The 21,074-nt window shown below is 34.5% G+C and overlaps 1 protein-coding gene across 50 annotated transcripts in view; it reads left to right on the plus strand.

The window, feature by feature from the left end:
• Positions 1–21,074, plus strand: part of slo (calcium-activated potassium channel slo) — a 297,333-nt gene that overhangs the window by 241,330 nt on the left and 34,929 nt on the right. For 22 of the 50 annotated variants that reach the window (XM_073962642.1, XM_073962641.1, XM_073962660.1 and 19 more), the window contains one exon: positions 9,468–9,539. The exons of 23 other annotated variants lie outside the window; for them this stretch is intronic. In XM_073962642.1, coding sequence (XP_073818743.1) covers positions 9,468–9,539 — 72 coding nt within the window. Of the gene's footprint in view, positions 1–9,467; positions 9,558–21,074 lie in introns of all 50 variants that reach the window. 5 more of the 50 variants (XM_073962622.1, XM_073962621.1, XM_073962624.1 and 2 more) reach the window with 1 other exon arrangement.

Genomic DNA, 21,074 nt, shown 5'->3' on the forward strand with positions numbered 1-21,074 from the left:
TTTCCGAAAATTTGCGAATTTTTATGGGGATGGTACCGGAAGCATTGCACCTATCTTTGAACTTAAAGTACGTTTGGATAAAATATTGCGAAAGCAAAATTTTGGACCAAATCGGTTGATCCATTGGAGAGTTATCGTGCGCTCCAGCCAGCTAGAAAGACGGACATGGCTAAATCAACTCCAAATTGTCTGGACGAAATCCTCCAAACATACGCGGGGTCTAAAACCATTATTTCGTTAGCATAAATGCTGAGGGTATAAAAAGAAATAAATGTAATTGTCACATTACATGTTCTATATACCAAGTGATAACTAGGATGGAACTCATCGAAAAAGGTCATGTAAAACAGAAATGTAAATGATTTACTGAAGACATGAGGAGGCACCTAGTCTGAATACTATTGCATTCCACTTATATTAGCAAATCACTCCGGCGCAGCATAGCTTACCACAGACCAACATATCCCTTTAACAATATTTCTGTATCTGCACCCCAAGTGCTGACGGTTTGGGACTTGCACATGTACATATGAATTATAATGCTACTAACACCAAGTTTTGTGAGGTACTTACTCGTTGAATTGTTGTACCACAAACTTAAATATTCAATGTAATTTTGCCATTAACATGGCCATCGGGAAGAAGAACGCAACACAATTTATTTTATAGGTTTTAATCACCACTTACAAATGTCACCAACAATGGTAGCGGATGCCAATATCGTACAATTCGTATACGAGTACATAACGATATCTATGTCGTCTAAAGTTTAAACAATTCTCTTTTTCTCCCTTCAGAGCTTCGACTTTTTGGTTCATGAATCCGACTTACGACTGGTGTCACAATAATTACTTATTCTGTTGCAAAGTGGTCGGAGGATGGTTTACTCGTTGTCCAAAAACAGTGCAGCTTGATTGGCTGTATTAAAAGCTGTTGATAAGTCGGGTCCCACCTAGACTGCTATATGACATGGACTCTTATTGTTCAGTCCTGCACTGATATACATATGTGGATATGGAGTACAGTTCGTTTGATGCCGATGACAGGCAACTGGGTATTGATTGACCTTTGCTGAAATCCATACTTGGCTTCAGTGGCGAAACCACTTGACACTTTTTCCAGATTTTGGGAGCGAAAAAAGTAGACATCAACTGTTTGAGGACTTTCGTGAAATAATCGACTCCTGACAATCCGTAGCTTTAGCATTATTATGGAGATTTTTCCAGGTCCAACTCTTTGGATGATTTAGCGTTCCGAATGACATTGGGATTCAACCGCCGCGGGTATGACTTTCCATGAAATCCATACTTGGCTTCAGTGGCGAGACCACTTGACACTTTTTCCAGATTTTGGGAGCGAAAAAAGTAGTCATAAACTGTTTGAGGACTTTCGTGAAATAATCGACTCCTGACAACCCGTAGCTTTAGCATTATTATTTTGATTTTGATTTTGTCAAGTCCAACTCTTTGGATGATTTAGAGTTCGGAATGACATTGGGAATCTCCCACCGTGGGTACGACTTTCGCTTTTCATTTGCAAAATCTATATTCAATCATTCAACTCAGGTTCCAATCCTCGGATATACATACTTTTTATCTGATGGTATTAATTAGGATATCGCCTCTGCTTTTAACATATCGGCTAGTAACATAGTACATGCTACTAAAGTATTCTACATCCCATTTACTGCACATACTGACTTCGTGAACTTATTCTAGCTGAACGGTACCCTCTTATGTGATTTGTTATTTAGCATCGTCGTTACCACTGGATGTCAAAGTAATTCTTCCGTAAGCATGGCACGCTCTCAATTTGGGAATGTTACCAGATTTCCTTGTTTGTCTTTTCAGTAGGAAGGGATTGTGCCAAAACTCGATTCTCTTCAGATTTTTCCTTATAGAATTTCCGGGTTTCCACTTATTTTTGGTGCGAAAAAAAGGTGCGTGAAACATAGATAGCCTTTTAAATAATCTTCTACTTTATAGATGACCGTTTAATTAACCTTCTATGCTATAGATGGCCCTTTAAAGGGTTTTATATTCTATAGATGACCCTTTATAGGGTTTTCTATTCTATAGATGGGCCTTTAAAGGTTCTTCTATTCTATAGATGGTCCTTTATAGGGTCTTCAATTTTATAAATGACCCTTTAATGGTTCTTATATTCTATAGATGACCCTTTAAAGGATCTTCTATTTTATAGATGGTCCTTTAATATACCTTATATTCTATAGATGACCCTTTAAAAAGTCTTCTATTCTATAGATGACCCTTTAAAAGGTCTTCTATTTTATAGATGACCCTTTAATGGACCTTATATTCTATAGATGACCATTAAAAGGGTCTTCTAATCTATATATTTATATAACCTCGTGGAACATATGGATAACCTCGTGAAACATATGGTTAACCTCTACTTAAATGTGTACAAAGTTTTTTTTTTTTGAAAAAATACGTTATGTAGCGTTATGCAGTATTGTCTACTTCCAGGTATCCGAATACATTATTCACATATCAAATTCCTATAACAATTCTTCCATAAATGTTGTAAAATATTATTAACTCTATATCACCACGTCAAATAAATTTTTATAATTTTTTAATTTATATTTTATTTAACAATTATTGCAAATGATGTAATGAAGCCTGAATTATTTATATTTTTTCCTATTTTTTAATAATATTTTTTATTTATTCATATGGACAACCAATTCGCAATGACACACATGGCTTTGAAAATACAAAATTTGATTATTTTACTTGTATAATTAATAAAAAAAAAATAGCAGCAAACACACACACCGCAGTTCAAAATTATTTCAAAATTCGAAATCAATATTGCAATGAATTTATGCACATAAAAATAAAACTGAAAAGAACGGATTGTTTTCTTTTGAATTAAGTTCTTTTTTATTTTCCATATTTATGCGTACGTTTTATTATACTTTTTATAACTTAAATAAACACACACACTCTCTCTATATTACTCTCTCTGTTTTCCTCTCAGTCAATGTCTTTGGAAATTGAAACGTTTCTCTATTCAAGAACGGTGTATTTTAAGAGTGCATGGAATCAATTTTGAGTGGCACCATATTTACTCCAAAAATAATAACTACAATTCCAAAAAATATATAACCCCCTACCACCACTACATATATATCTACATATATTTCAAAATCTATACAAGACAAAAACCAACTCATGTGTGTACAAAATAAAAATGGTCATAAAAATAGTCATTAATGTATGTTAACGCAAATACCACTACCACCCACCTACCCACCACCTGTATAAAATCAACTGAAGAATAATATACAAAATTTTGTTTTTTTTTCCTACTTCTATTTGAGTGAACTATAATTCCCTGTTTTGTAGAGTATTGGAGACAATTTATTGAAATGAAGAAAAAAACAGTTATTACATTCGTACATATGTATTTAAGTTATTTTAAAAGTTGAAACTGTTTTTGGTAGGATACTTGAATAACGAAATGACAATAAATTGTTCAGTCTGATTTACAATTGTTATATCCTTTATGCGTTTTGTAATAAAAAAAATCTCTCGTTCGTTTCTTCGAAACTCATCCAATAGAAAGTAAATAAAAGTGTTCTTTTTTCATATAATGTGTTAAGTTTATACAAGTAAAGTTTTGTTTATTTGTAGTTAGGAAATTTCTTATGCAGGTCTGAATTACATATGTCAAACCCTTTAATTACTCAGGATTCCTCCCAAAACACCCATACATCAAAACAATCCACATAACTTCCTTTTTAAACCTTAACAAATTTACACGCATAACAGTTATAAATAAAAAAGGTGTACATACATACAAATCCCTTATCTTTGTAAATATGTTTTTCATACAATGTACATTTTAGGGATCTCACATTGATACCCTCCCCCTAGCTAATTCACCACCGCCACCAATCAATTCCAGCAGTTCCCCACAATAATTATCTTGTACATAAACATTTTAAAGATTTGTACAATGGTGTTTGTGTATTTAGAGTATTGTTATTACAAAAGTGAAGTTAATAATTCAAATCTTAGAGTAGTTTGGAAATGAACACACATCAGTTTACTAATAACAAAATCCGGATTTATATAAAGGAAGGAATAGAAGAGTTATATTTAATTTTATGGTTATATTGTTGTGTCACGCAATGGCTTCAAATCACCGTGTACTAATATTTATATCTATATGTATGTTATTAACCAAAAATATATATTAATAATGTATTATACACAGTGGCAGGACAATCAATTTAAGAACACGAAAGGAAAGTAATAATTTGTCAAAATTAAAGAAAAAATTACACATTATTTCGTAGAGGCATCATTTTCTGAAGAAAAATAGGGTAAATGTGTAAAAGGACTATGAAAAAGCGACAATATCGATTAGTTGTCAATGAAAGCAGTACCCAAAATTTTCTGAGCGACATTTTTGCAGAACATTTCGAAGCTGAATAATGTCATGTTGTGGTACTTTTATTGCGGTTCTTGAAATAAAGGACGAAAAGGACATGGAAGGAAGCAAGTTAGAAGGTCGAAATATTCTACGAAAAAGATCCTCATTAGATTTGATTGAATACATGTCGTATCAAAAATAAGGCAAAACAACAGCGAAAAATTCATCACGCCATAACTCAAAAGTTCGACCCACCGCACTTATGTCCTTTGCGGTTCTGTGTACACTCATCAATGGCTTTCACTCCCAAAAGGAATTTTCCACCCCCCAGAATTTCGGTTCACAGTGTTATCTACCAAAGTGCAACATAAATCCAGAGAACTCAATTGAAAATCGTTCCATAAAAAACACGCAACCAAAAATTGTTTCTTGGACTGTAAATTCAATAAATTTCTTCTCTTCTCCATCCAGAAAATCAAATTGGATACCAAATTTAGGATAATAGCTTGGAAAATTTTCTGTTAATCTTGGCAAAACATAAGCGGAGACGTCTACTTCGAAATATAGAGATTTCAAAACAAATGTACATTGTTCCACCGAAGATCCAGCTATATCATCATTTACTACCGAAACTCTCGCATTGATTTTTTTCACGGATAAATTGAAAAACCGCAGTAGTAGCAAAACGTTGTAACAGTGTTTATTATTGTATATTTGTGTGATAGTTCTTCAAAAAATTACATGTCAAAGCATTGGTCTAAATGACATGCTTTGGATCCAAAAAATGAATACCATCTTTTAAGGTCCACGCTCATATAAAATTCACCGATGAAAATGCTAAAAAGATGACATGCCAGATCACTTGCACACATGATTGAATGGCTGGGGTGTGTTGTGCGGGACCATTCCGCATGGTGGGTAGAGGTTTTGCACGGTGCTATCGATTTTTGCCCTATAAGAATTTATGCGACTGCGAGCGTATATACATATATATGCCCTTTATTTTTTATCTACACACAAAAGTAAAGAAATATATACAATAAAATGTTCATGTTGAACATAGGGCGATTACGAATTCTCTCCATCGTCTGCGATCATTAGCGATGGTTTTAACTTGGTTCCATGTGTTGTTGAGGGCTTCATATTCATGTTTGACACTTCTTATCCAAGTCGTGCGTGGTCGTCCCGGTCTGCGGTGGCCTAGGGGATTCCATTACAATGCAGATTTGGCTATGTCATCATCGGGTCTTCTGAGAACATGGCCGATCCAAGTCCATTTTCGCTTTTTTTATTTCTTTTTCCACAGGTATGTTATTTGTACGCTCAAGCCGAACATTTGTGCTTATGGTGTTTGGCCAATAGATGCGGAGTATACGTCTTAGACATCTGTTTATTTGTGTTATTCCCCACGTGGTAGAACCGTAGAACAACACAGATTTTACGGTGCTATCAAAAATTCGCAGTTTGGTTTTACGGCTTATGTTGTTGGAGTCCCAAACTTTATGCAGCACCTGGAAGGCTACTCTTGCTTTGTTGATGCGGGAAATACATCTTCTTCGGATCCACCATGCGCTGATACTATGCTTCCAAGGTAGCTAAAGGTGTCGACGCTTTCAATGACAATGTCGTTTAAAGTCAAAGGCGTCGTTACATTACTCCCAATTCGCATCATCTTTGTCTTTATTTTAAGACCTATGTGTGATGCATTCACTACAAGCCTGTTCAAAATTGCTTCAATGCCCACAAAGCGATGTGCCATGAGACAGATGTCATCTGCATAACCAATGTCATTTAGGCGGTTGTTGAGGTTCCATTGGATGCCATATGGTACTTCGTTGTTTGTTTGGCACAAAACGTAGTCATGAATTATGAGGAATAGCGTCGGTGAGAGTATACATCCTTGTTTTACACCCGAAGTTGTTGCTAATGGTGTGCTTTCTTCGCGATTGAAGCGTGCGTAGCTGGTTGCGTTACTGTATAACTCGCGCATCAGTTGGATAATTTTGTGGGGGATTCCATTGAGAGGGAGAATATCCCATATTGCCTCACGGGATACCATGTCAAAAGCTCGTTCAAAATCGACGAACAATAAATAAAGAGGTGAGTTGTATTCTTCAGACTGCTCAATTATGATTCGCAGAGTGTTAATATGGTCTGCATATGACGGAAACCAGCTTGCTCGCCTCGTAGCATTATCTCCACCGCTGGACGAATTCTGTTAAGTATCAATGTGGCCATCAGTTTTGCAACCGCGTTTAGTAAGGTAATGCCACTCCAATTCTTGCACTCCTTCAAGTTGCCTTTTTTGGGGATCATTATTATGACACCTTTTTCCGTGAATTTGGTATTTGTTCTGAGACCCATGCATAACGTACTATATGTGTTAGGGTTTCTGCGAATGTGGGTGCACCATATTTAAGAAGTTCTGCCGGTATATCGCCTGGGCCGCTGGATTTGCCATTTCGTAGAGATTCAAGAGCCTATTTGATTTCCTCGCACGTTGGTGGTTGCGTTGAAATGTCGCGTCTTAAATAGTGTCACTTGATTTTCCACAAAGAATTTGCGCCATCGATTTAGCTGTTCGGTTGGTGTAGTAAGCTCAGCTGCATCTTTGTCTTTGATTGTTGCGGCGCTCCTAATGTTGTTTCCACCTAGTTTTTTGATAGCTGCGTGGACTAGTTAGCAACATTCGATGCATGCTCTGCTTCATCTGCGATGTTGTTGTAGTAGATCTCTCTGTCGATACGAGTGAGATGCTTAACGTTTGCTGCTGATCTTCTGTATTCCGCCTTCACTGCAGCCTTTTCACTGGGAGTGCGAGCGACTTTCATTCTATTCTTCAGAATTTTTCGGTTGACTCGCTTATCCACGATTTCCTGCGTTCTACAGCTTGTCCAAGGATGGTTTGATCACTTTGTTTCCATGCTTGTGCAATAGATTCCAGCCGGTCGTAGCCTGAAAGTTCCAACTAGCAGCTGATGGTTGCTATCAATGTCAGCACCTTGCCTTGCCTTAACATCCATTAAGGAGCCCACATAGAGTTTACTGCTTATGATGTGATCAATTTGGTTTCGGGTTCTACCGTCCGGGGATTGCCACGTATATTTGTGTATATCTTTTAAATAAAGCGTGTACCTCCAATGTATAGACTAGACTAGCACATAAGTCAACGAGCCGGCCTCCGTTCTCGTCTCTGGTGTTGCCTAGGCCATTTGGTCCCATGACCGCTTCGATGTTGGTGTTGTTGTTTCCAATCTTTGCATAGAAATCGCCAATTACAATTTTTATATCTCCATATGGAATTGAGTTCATGGTAGCATCGAGCTGTGAGTAAAAATCGTCCTTTGCTGAGATGTCATCCGGTTCAGTGGGTGCATAGCATTAAATTATGGCGATATTTCGAAACCGCGAATTGAATCTCGCTACGATTATCCGGTCTGAAATTGGTTGGTAGCTGATAAGACACTTGTTGGCTAGTGGTTCTCATTATTTCCAGAATAGAGGAATTTGTGTTCAGTTGATAATTTGGTGGTCCCGCTATTTAACCATCGTACCTCACTCAAACCGAGAATATGCAGTATAGATGTTTCAGAGAGAGTTCTCACGTTACATGTTCCAATCATTATCCGTTTATTAAAGCCAAATATCATCATCGTAGGAGGGTTTGTGTTATTTGAATCTGTAGTCGTTTCTGTGATAAAATGATTTTTGCTTGTCTATCATGAAATGTAAAAAGTATACTGAAATAAAAAAAAATATTGGTCTGCTAATGGAGACAATTATGGGGAGATGGTATTATCCAAGAGAAATGACGGGTTGTCTGGTAACATCATTTGTCAGGCGAGGGGACACGATGGTTTTGCCTGGCGAACTGTGGTTATGTGCAAACTGCGCGCAGTCTATAAAGAGTCAGTGCATTCGATGCACAGATTGCAATCTTTTGGATATTATTTTTTTAATTTTTTAAATATCGGGGTATATCTCGGTTCTAGTCATATGACTTAAAATTTTCAATTTCAGATTTACTTGGGACATCTTGGGGTTTAGATCATCTGTCTAGGTGGTTTCTAGGCAATTGTATTACAAGTCCCATCATTATTAAACAACTTAAAGAATATTTTGAGCTACCGAACTTTCAATCATGGATATGTGCTTGCAAAGAGCATTAGTAGAAATTCAATTAATGTTCGACGACAGAACACTTGAAAAAGCATTATGATGGACGTTCGTTCAGCAAAGAACTAGTTCATGGAAACGATTCCGAAAAATGAACCAACGGAACTACATCTGGTTCTTTCTTACGTTCGTTCTTTTTAATTTAAAATGGAAGCGTTTATGCTAGAGTGACATACTAATGAACGAACGATTGAAGTTCAAAGGAACTACTCCACAAAAGGAACGACCGGTACTAGGTCCGACTATGCGGTTCAGCTAGTTCCTTTTGCTCCCTCATTAGTTTTTCTCCCATAATAGGGTTGCATGCATGCATACATGAATGAAGGAACTACTTAGAACGATGTTATCAGACCAATTAAAACACTTTCAACATACAAGTCTGCCGTGATTAGGTTTGATGATACCTTTAGTAGATGTCTTTATAATCAAAAACTTCTTCAATATTGACACTATAGAATTCCATATCGTTACAACACTAAGGTCCAATGTTATATTTCTTTGCTGTGTTCTTCATTTTGCAAAAAGAGTTAAGTAAAATAGTGCAGGACTTTCTTTGGTCATTAATAATTTGGTATTTTTAAAAATCAAATTTTGAATCCATTTGGAATTAGCCACTGTATTAATACATTATAACGAATTTCCTCAACGTATGTATATCTTCTATTTATGTGTATGTATAATACTATGGTGTATGTAATTGCAGCCCAAGTATTTTGATATTGCATATTTATGTGTCCTAGGTTAAGTTAAATAACAAAAACTTTAACAATAAATAGTTATAATAAAAAGTAAAACAAAAAAAACATTAAATTAAAAATCACCTTGAATTTAAAAATGATGATGATATGAGCACCTGTTGAAGTTGTTAATGAATAATTTTACAGATGTGGGCATGATTATGATGCAGACTGGAATGGTGAATCAAGGCATTACCTCAGCCATTAATCAAATGGAGGGTACGATTTTAAATACAAGTTTGTCACACATTCAATTAGTTAAATACTAAAGCGTTATAGAAATAAAGCTAATCAATTTATAAAAGAACAAAAAACAACCAAATTTAATGCAGACAAATTAAAATAATTGCTAAATTAATTTGTTTTCAAAATAATTTCCAACTAGTCTTCTTCCTTTTCGTAACCCTGCTACCCGCATTTAAAATTTGATAAAAAATTCTAAATTTTGCTAACATTTGTATGCTGTGCCGATAAAAAAAAATAATTAAATATTATATTTTTGCTGCCTTTATGTAACATCTTCTAATTGCTGCTATTCTTATTACTTAGTGATTACCAAAATAAGGTTAATTTATTTTAATCAAAACCAATTTATAATAATAAGTAATGTAACCTTAACCCATATTTCCAATAACTTTCTAAATAAATCAATGCTAAATAATGTTACGAGTAACAAGAAACAGAAAAAAGCAAGCCAATATCCTGCAAAATAGAAATGCCTCTTGGTTTCTATACTTCGATAGGCTACGACAACATTAAAAACCATTTATAATTAATAATAGTTATTGTAAAGGTTAGAGGTTAATAAAAAGCTATAAAATAATAATAATAAACCTAAATAAGAATAAGATTTAATTCGCCGCCAGCCAACCAACACCAAACGAACAAAATTTTTGTTTATACATAAATATATAACATGTTTTTGTCCTCATATGTATGTGTGAGATTATTAGAGAAAAATATCGGGCATATGTTTAATCTAACACGAATATTGAATATCCACTGAAGAATCAATTTTGTAAGTTGCAAAAAAATTAATATACAAAAAATTACATAATTACAATATCAAAGATAACTTGATTCATACTCGATGCTGTCTATCTCGTGGTTACTATCTAGGTTGGGCGCCACATATCCACAGAGATTGACTTTAGCAAGTGTACGCTTTTACTGTGCATGTGACAAGACCCCATAGTTTTTGAAATTAGCATACCCTGATTTCGTTAGGATGATGTATATTTTAATTTCCTAAGATATTCAGTGCTCGCTCGGACTTTCGCTTGAAGTACCATTTTATGATCCGGCAAACTAAGAAATATTTTGGTCTCCAATTTTTTATACCCTCCACCATAGTATGGGGGTATATTAAGTTTGTCATTCCGTTTGTAACTACTCGAAATAATCATTGTAGACCCCACAGACTACATATATTCTTGATCAGCGTGCAATTCTACATCGATATAGCAATTTCCGTCCGTCTGTCCGTCTGTGGAAATCACTCTAGCGTCCGAACGGATTGACGTAGGTGGATGAAATTTTGGGAAAATCTATTCAAATCTATTTAATAAATTGAAAATTGAATTGAAATTGAATCTATTATATGTACGTAGGACTTTTGGTATTGAAAACGAGCTATGTAGGTCCACGCTTTCGTATAGCCCCCATACAAAATGACGCTCGACGCTTCGTCGTTTTAAGGAATTTTTAAGATATTTGTCCCATTTTACCACCGAATTGGTTGTAATTTGGTATTTTGTGTCTCCAGAGGCCAAAAAATATACCTACCAAAGTTGGTTTATATAGGTGAACATTTTGGTATAGCCCCCATATAACGTCCCATATAAAGTACGCGCAATTTTAATATATTTTGAATGTATTAGTCCCATTTGACAAAAGAATCGGTTGTAACTTTGTATTTTGTGTTTCCATAGGCTAAAAAACATTTCTACCATAAAATGTTTATATAGGTCCTCGTTTTGATATAGCCCCCATAGGACGATATCTTCCGATTTTCGGTGTTTTGAATGTTTTGGCCTCATTATCACACCGAGATGTCTGAAATTTGGTATTTAGTCTTCGTTGGGGATATAAAACTTTCCCCCAGAAATTTGTAGGTATAGGTCCACTCCATCATATAGCCCCCATAGAACAGTACCTTCCGATTTTCGGTATTTTGAAGGTTGTGGCCACATTAATCCACCGAAATGGCTGAAATTTGTGGTGGAGGGTATAAAAGGATCGGCCCGACCGAACTTAACATTTTTCCTACTTGTTTAAATTAATGTTTTTCGGTCTGAGTCAATATGATCTGTTGAGCTTGTGTTGGCGGTAAGTTACGAGGTCCCTTTTGATTCAAATTGCATTTGTTATCGACAGGTCTAATCGCGCAGATCCTCTAAGGATCAAAACCCCAGTCTTCTTTTACAGATATATCAATATCTGTAAGCATTGTGTGCTCTTTCAGGATTTGATCTTTCCATTTAAGTGTCCAATCCAAAATTACACCCAGATATTTAATAAAAAATGCTACTAATCGAAATCGAATCGATCCATTTCAAACTATTTATAGTGGAGTAATACAGGTCCGTCTGTCTGTCTGGTGCTAATCGATGACTATCGAACGGTTAAAATGATTTGGGCCAATATTTGTATCCCATAACATTCTGTATTTGCACTTAGATAAAGTTCCAAAATAGTCCCTATCGGTCTACTCTTTCGTGTACCTAGCCACCAGAAGAGAGTAATTGATTTGGTCCAAACTTTGCAAACCGGCCCGTCCCTTCAGATACCTCCCACCTAAAATTTAAAAATGTGCAGTTTAAACACACGTCACGGATCGTTTTTTCGCCGATACGATTCTTTCTAGGGTATGTTCATACTTCCTGAGATAATATCCCAAAAACTTAAAAAAAGACCTGCGGACAAGAAGTAAATGTCTGATGAGCTCATAATTTATGAATTTGGTCTCATTTTTGTCAGTAAATTTGCACATCATTCGACCCAGTGTACACAATTTCCAAGAAGTTCTATATCGGACAACACCTTCAAGTAGCCTGAATCCAGTTCATATGGCTGCTTTATCGTTCTAGGAGTAAATTATTACGTTGTCATTCTGTGGAAGTTTCAATTCTCTGACCTTGACCTTTTGCCGGAGAAAGTCTATACTTCTTTGACTTTCATGGCATTATTTCCACAATATATTTCAGATTTAGGAGCAGAGTTCTTGTCTCTACATGGTTCTTGGTCGTTGCCGAGCTTTTGACCGATTCGTCATCCTGGTAATATGGTCCATAACCTTATCCCTTCTGTATGCAGATTCTTTGTTCAGTCTCCTTCTGAATGCTGAGTCATTCTAGACATTTTCCGGTCTTTGTACCGCTAACTTATCTCTACGGTTTCAGCTGAACTGTTTCATCTCCGAACTCTTTAAACTTCAATTAATTTTCTCTTTTCGCCTTGTTGTTGGTCGGTCGCTAATATTTCTTCATGGGGTTCACACAGAGCATTGTTGAGCTGATCTTTTAGTTTCATCGCAAATAGGAAGACATCTTCTTTCCCTTTTTAAATTATACCTTCCAACCGCTCGTTGTCCAATTCGGGTTAAAGTTCCCCCGATTCTCCTTGTTGACCTTGCAGCTTTATCCTGTGGGTCCAGTAGCATCTCTAATTGAGTGCTTACCGTAGCATCAAGTCTAGCATTATCCTTTCAACATTCTTCAGATTTGATTATTGAAGAAGATCACTAAGATTTTTCCAAATACTGGGTTTCTTTCACGAGCCTCCTCAAGTTTCCGTTCCTTACATTTATTTTTTTCGATTCTTCTTCGTATAACCGGTTCCAGCAAGTAAATTTTCTTAGTAAATAATTGAAGCATTTTCCTGTTTACAACAGACTTTTACCGTATGTATTCAAAAGTCTCTTCATAAATAACACTTTTCTGACTGGCTTTCATTAATATCTTCAATCGCCCAGTTGACGAAACCGGGAGTTTCAATATTTTATCCTCGATAATCCGGTTCATGGTGGAATAATAAGGTGTAACGCCAAAAACAGCTGATCTTCATACCAGTTGTCAAAAGGCGTTATTGTGAATAAAATCACATACAAAATATAAACAAGCAATTCACCGTAATGCATTATTGTGAGAAAATTTGACGTTTGACATGATTTGATGTAACTCCTTCTTATTCCACCATGTTTCGGTTATTACCACTTATTGGATCTTTATCAAAAATGTTACTGCAACAGCATAATTTTTTCTCCCGGATATGGCTCCAAAATTTTGCAATTTTTTGGATAACTCCTTTATACATTTTTCGCATAAAAGTTCTGTTAAGTCCAGATGTTTATTGCAGATAGTCTTCGATCGATTACAAAGTAAGAGTTTTATACTTCATACTTTCCTCTGGAATTTCCCTAATGTTCCGAAAACCCAGCTAATGTGGGTTTTTTGTAATATCTACTTGCTCTTGCGTAATAAACATGGTGGAATAAGAAGGTGTTACATGAAGTCATGTCAAACGTCAAATTTGCTCACAATAATGCATTACTGTGAATTGCTTGTTTACTTTTTGTATGTGATTTTATTCACAATAACGCATTTTGACAACTGGTATGAAGATCAGCTGTTTTGGTAATAAAATAACAAGGGAGAATGTGTATAAGAAAGGGAGATAATGAGGAACATTGTTTATGTGAGGTATGTTCAGTGTTGGCTACAGTGATGTCAATGAAGCGTTTCTCACATAAAGAACACTTTTATTAACATTCATTGATATGATCATATTAAAAAAATGCGTTTTTCTTCCACTTTTGGTAACTATTTTTATATTTATCGTTTGACACATCAATGGAGATGATAAATAAGTATAAAATATGTGATTTACAAATATGCCCGATAAAATTCTAAGTTATAAACATGGCACAATCACCAAGGTAGTGGTATCACACCTGTTCGAATATGGAGTGTCAAATTCCTTTATAAAACAAAGTTTTGACATAACATATCCAAAATTTTACGATACCACTACCTTGGTAATTGTGCCATGGTTATAAATACCTAAAAGTGCTCTTAAATCTCTCACACACATAATAAAAATAAACAAAACATTTAGTTATAAATCATATTTGAGTTTTTCTTTTGATATTTTCTTTTCAATTACATTTTTGTTTTTGTTGTTCTCCTTCTTTGATTTGTTTGTTTGTTTGTTTCAACTTTTAAATCATGTTGTAAATGTTATGAAAGTTTCATCTTTCTAATGATATCTCATTTTACCTCGAATTTCACCTCAATCCTATGTAATTCATTTATTTTATTTAACGACCCCACCACCACCACCTACCTACCTCTCAACTATTACTACTACTACTCTCGTACTACAAATCAACCACAGTGGCCACGTTCAGGAAAGGCGTCCGAGCCGTACAGATGGTAGGACGTGCAAGTACGTATAAATTCCAAATATTAGTTATATAAATTAGTGAAAACAAAATAGAACAAAATCCTCAAAACATCAAACATTTTCTTTAACACTAAACAACAACAAAATTAAAAATACTAACACTCTTAATTAAAAATAATAAAACACACAGTTATTTGTCTATCTTTCTGACTATCTATTCTGTCCGAAACACCAACTATCCTTAGTCCATATGTACACCAACCATATGTTTCATTGAATTAGAAGTTTCGTGTATAACAAGTGATTCTTACCAATCTATTAAAGAAACATTCCATTAAGTCTTTCTCTTTAAACTTATTTTTCTCATTGTTCTTCTAACACATATACACACACAAAATATATTCTGTTTTTCTTTTTCATTATTTTCGTTTATTTGTTTCGTAATCGTAATTGAACTATTTTCGTATGTTATTTGTTGATACTATTTTATATTATTATTCTAATAATTTGATGTGTACTGTTGTACTGTACTTTGTAGTAGTCTAAACTTAACTTCGTTCGTATAATTCCCCCCAAAAAAATATACCAAAAATAAATAATTAATTATTCTATGTGTTTATATTATACATACTTACATACATATATACATACAATAACACAATTTAATTTCAAATTTGAAAATGTTATTCAATTTAATACAAATCTCGTTCTTAAATATATTAATTAATAAACTATAATAATTAATGTCTATATTTGTTAAATTCGTATATAGTTTTTTTTCGGTACATTGTAATGCCAATCAAAGAATATGTTAAGTGTTAAATTATATTTAGTATGAAATCCTCTTTTGAGAAAAGGAACAACAATTTTGTTGTTTCCTCTATTTGGTTAATTTTTCTTGATAAATTTTTAATATTTGTGTGATTTTTAATACATATACAAAATGTTGTTTTTCAAATCATTTTTTTAATTAATTGTGTGTACAATTTATGTACATACACGTAATTTATTTTAGATATTATAATGTTATATACACAACATTTATTTTACTCACAATTACTTGATATGAAAAAAAAAACAAAACCAAATTTAAACCGGTATAAACGAGATTTACAATAGAATACAATATATATGTATGTATGTGTACATATGTATGTATATATGTACATATTTATTATTAATCATATCAGACTTCAAATCATAATCTAACATCTACTAAAATTAAATAAATTTAAAATTAACGGACAAATTTGCAATGGGTCTTTTTAAACGAAAAGGATTGACCGACTGGCGTGGAAGATCTCGTTGTGTAAACATCTCTTTATTTCCGCTTAATTCCTCTAATTAACTTCGATGCCCTCTCATCAGGGGTTTTTCATTTAGTATTTGCCTATCTTTCGGTGTAAATACGGCTTTTGTTAGAGTACGTTTGTACTGGCGATAACTGTCATGATATCATGGAACAATTACCAAGGTAGTGGTATCGTAAAATGTTGAATATGTTATGTCAAAATTGTCTTTAGTTTGTTGGGGAAATTACAACAAAAATATTTTTTTAAAAAGGATTTGACATTTCATATTCGAACAGCTGGTGTGATACCACTACCTGGGTAATTGTGCCATGGTTGCAACCATGTATGCCACTATGAGTTTAAACAAGACCATTTGTTCTAAAATACATCCCTGTAGTGGGATTCTGTAACTCATTTTTGCTGTTACCGACAAAAATCCGTAAAATAAAATCGCAAAATTATGACTAAAAACATAAAAAAAAGTTGGCATCACTGTTTGTGTCGGTAGAGGGTAGCGACTACTTTCTACTCATCGTTAACTTACCGAAAAATTTCGTTAATTGTCGAAATTATAAGCATATTCATTTTACCGACCGATTATTTGAGCAAAACTGACAGTCAAAACTGATTGTGTGTACTCAACTTAACACATATATACATTAGAGTTGTATAGGTCATGAACGAACTAGTTCAATTGAACGATTCTTCGAAAAGACCGTATGAACTAGATCAGTCAATATAGTTCACTGAGCGCCAACCGAATGATCCACGAAGAACGATCCGTGAAAAAATTATAGGCAGAGGAAAGACAAACGACAAATGTATATAAGAGTTGTACAATCTATTTAATTTAAAATATCTAGTTCAATAGTTCAGCTCTTTTAACTGAACTAGTTCAGTAATCTAGTTCATAGTTCAATATCCAGTTCAATCATTCGGATCCACTACCTTGATCCCAAACATAAAGAAACACATCACATTACGAGGGCATCACATAACACAGGCGACGGCGTCACTTTATGCATTTGTGAACGACATGTTGAACTAGATTGTGAATCGTTCGTTCGTTGATCGTTCTTCGTGGATCTTTCGGTTGGCGCTCAGGGAACTAATTTAATAATGAACTACATTGACTGATCTAGTTTATAGGCTCTTTTCGATGAATCGTTAATTGAACTAGTTCGTTCATGAACTATACAACTCTATAACAGAGGCAACATAACCTTCATGGTACAAATACACAGGTAGCCGCATCGGCAATTGTTGGCAACATAAGATGTCAAAATTTGACATCAATTCAATGCAGTTGACACATTATGTTACCATCAGCTGGCATGATAATGCTACCTGTATTATTGTACCATGATAACCTTCAATGAACGGAAACAAACAAAACGATTCCCGTACCAATCACACAAAGCCACAAACTTTTCAGCTTCTCTGAATCGTTTCATTCTCACAACCAAAACAAAAACACAAACTTTTCAATCTAAAAAGATGGAAACAGTACGATTGCTGAAATGTAATTTCGGCTATGCTTTGCCGAGTTGTTTCATTCACCACCGAAACAAGAAGTATTTTTGGGAAACGTTTCCCGTGCGTATTGTCAATGACACACTCAGACACACACACACATGTGATTGCTTAACAACCCTATAAGTTAGCATCAGCATACCACAGTGAATTTTATCAAGCACCAATCAGCATACCACAGTGAATTTTATCAACCACCAAACGTTTTTGATTCATTCACATGTGTTTAGTACTATTTAGTTTTCTATCTGTTGTTGTGGAGTTGAGTACTTTTCGCTTTTCGTTTTGTTCGTACTCACGAATGTAAACAAAACGAAACTAAACAGCGAGCTCGGCCAACGAGGGCTATGTTTCGTTTTGTATTGTTCCTATGGAAAATACGAAACGAAACGATTGGAAACTTTATTTAAAGTATTTTTACGTACTCTGATAACCTTCCATACTTCTTTAAGTGGCTTCTACACGGTATGTTTAATACATGTTATGCATATCAACGCCACTGTTTTTTCGCCATATGTACTTCCTTCTGCATTAGTTTTCGATTGTATAACAATCGATTTTATATTGTGAACAAACAAAAGAACTGTTTTCCTTCTGTTGTACAGACGAGAATAGAGCGCGTACTATTAGTAAAAAATGCGTATGTATACCAACGTTGTCGACAGTTTTTTATCGGAAATCACAAAATCGTCAATAAACTTTGGAAAATCGTCAAAAATCATCAACATAGTCAAAACTAGGTTTGGTTAACGTTTAATGAGAATTTTCGCTGATTGTTATGACAATGAGACTGACTACATACACCCACAGCACTAAATCTGACCAGGGCAAATACACTGACAGTTATGAATGTGAACATGTTTGTCGGTCATCCACGTACACTATGGTTGTTTCAAATCAGAAAAATTGTCTGGTCTGTTTGATAACCCAACAGTTTCTGCAAATATGTACAAACTTTTACAAAATACTGTCCGATAAAAAACTTGTTCACTAACCCTGAGTTTACAAATGACAAGACAGTTGAGTACATGTATTGATTGTCAAAAAACCAAACCTGTGTGACATGGGCGTCCGGGACAACTGCAAAAACAGTTGCAAAATTATGAATGAAAATCATCGATTTCTTTTTATTTTCCGTTCATATATTAGATGACTTCATTAGCCGGATTTAGCACATTATCAGGTTTTATTTGATAAATCCACCCAAAATCTACCAGATTTTCCATACAAAAATAAATCCTCGTATTGAGTGGGTTTGTTTTAAATCTGGCATAAATCCTCGTATACAACTCTGTTTTTTGCAACATGTTGCTAGAAAATACCAAAAGTTGCAAGCAGGCACAAGAAACGAGGTAGATGCATCGGTGAATTGTTACCCTTAAAATATTTAAAATGTAAAAATTTGTAAACAAGGCGGAAAATTAAATTTGTTTTGATGTTGATTTTAATAAACCAAGACTAATATTTACGATGTCTAAACGATAAAATAACTCGTTTATTTACACTATGCAACACTGAAAATGCAAACAACTTCTAGTGGGCATTTTCTGAAAATACATATTAAGACTACAAAACCCCTAGTTGGGTTTCGTGTTTTTAGATCGGTTTGGATTTTATGGTCTTATCTACACCGGGCTAAAAATACCCTTTTTTAATTGATTCGTGCATTATCTCAGAAACTAATAAGAATTTTGCTTTGCGGTCTTCAGCAGTATTGTAGTCCTAAAGTAGGAGAACTTATATGTCTGACATACGAACTACGAAAACCGCATATAGCGCATCAATATTGATAAAATATAGGAAAGATTACATAATTTCTGGAATAATGGTCACAAACTGCCAAACTATTGAGAGTTGAACCAAGTAGCGTTTCGCAAAAACTTTCCAAATAATGTGATCAGCAATTCTTCAGAACATTCGAATTCAATTATTTTTAAAATTGTTTTTAGACCATTTATATGGAAGAAATTGCTGAGATTTGCATTGAAACAATCAGTTTATCATATTCACAACTCGACTATGTGGAGAAAACTTAACTCTTCATTCATTTTTCGCGTTTTTTATAAAATGCTCAAAAAATGCATTGTAAACAAACCCACCTGTTGCTTTTATTTTGAAGTTTTAGGAATTCAAGAAAAACAAGGGTTCTATAGATTTTTTTCATTTAAATCTACCTCTTTACTTATACCATGAACATCCACATTTAGTCAGAGTTCTATGTACGCATTGTGCGTCGACACCATCAACTTGGACTTGTTGCCGTTTACCTCCAGACCCACTTTAGCAGATTTTCCTTCAACTTTCTTAAAAGTATCAGTTATAGCTCATTTAGACTAGCCATAAATCCTCCACTGGATTTAATAAATCCAGTACAAATCTCATTGCATTTAGATATATATTTTGGAGGATTTAAATGTCAGTCAGCTGATTTTTGTTCATAGCACAATTACCAAGGTAGATGCATCAGCCCATCTGATCGAATTTGAAACGTCAAAAGAATTTATTGTAAATTGAATTCGTCTCAAAAAACATACGTCAAATTACAAATTTATTGTTTAATACTGAAAATGTTAGCACATTATTGCTCTGTTCCTTTACGTGCCTGAGGTTACCATTTCTTACCATTTTTAACCTGTAAAGTGTTCCCTTACTTTTAATAGCATACAATTTATATGATAGCAGTTTACCACTATTACCATTTTCTGCTACTGTTACCATTTTTAAAAGTAAAGGAACAGACCATATGATACTAATGCTAACTAAAGAGCAAATAAAGAATTATTTTTTTTAAATAAATAAACGAATTATTTTATCGTTTAGACATCGTATATATTAGTCTTGGTTGAATAAAATCTAGCTATCTCTTTGTCTGAAACATCTTTCGGTAGCGAATTGTTCCGAGACCTTCCTTTTTATATTTAACTAAGGACCGGGTATCAGTTAAGTCATTTTACAAAGCCGAATGAGCTTTGCGGGGATACCAAATTCAGAACGTATAGGCTGCTAATGGCTTATTTATAATCAACAAAAATACGGTAGGTGTCAATCTGCGTGGAAAATATCTCGGCAATTGTGGATTGGCCAGGTCTAAAGCCGCATTAGTATGGCCCAATTATGTCCTTGACAATAGGCTTTAGACGTTCGCAAAATATATCCCTAACACAATCTTATAAGCAATATGGAGCAGACTTATGTCCCTGTAGTTAGAACACACAGTCTTATCCCTTTCTTATGGACGGACACAGGGTGTTCAGGTTCCAATCTTCGGATACGCGTTCTTCCTGTCTGTTTACTAGATGATGCATATACCTTATTAGCGTGTCGCCTCCGATTTTGAATTGCTCATCGGCTCCTTCTACCTTATTATTCTTTAGCCAGCTTATTGCTGTCTTTACCTCGTCTTGCCCAGGCGGTATCAATTTTTTGGAAAATATAGGACATTTATTATTTTTCAAGTCGATTTCACTCTTAGCGTAAACTACTAAAGCTACTCAAAAGCAACGCCATCAACACGATAGTCCAAACT

The sequence above is a fragment of the Musca autumnalis genome, unplaced genomic scaffold (genome assembly GCF_047663935.1).
Source record: "Musca autumnalis isolate F117 unplaced genomic scaffold, ASM4766393v1 scaffold_1, whole genome shotgun sequence".
NCBI lineage: Eukaryota > Metazoa > Arthropoda > Insecta > Diptera > Muscidae > Musca > Musca autumnalis.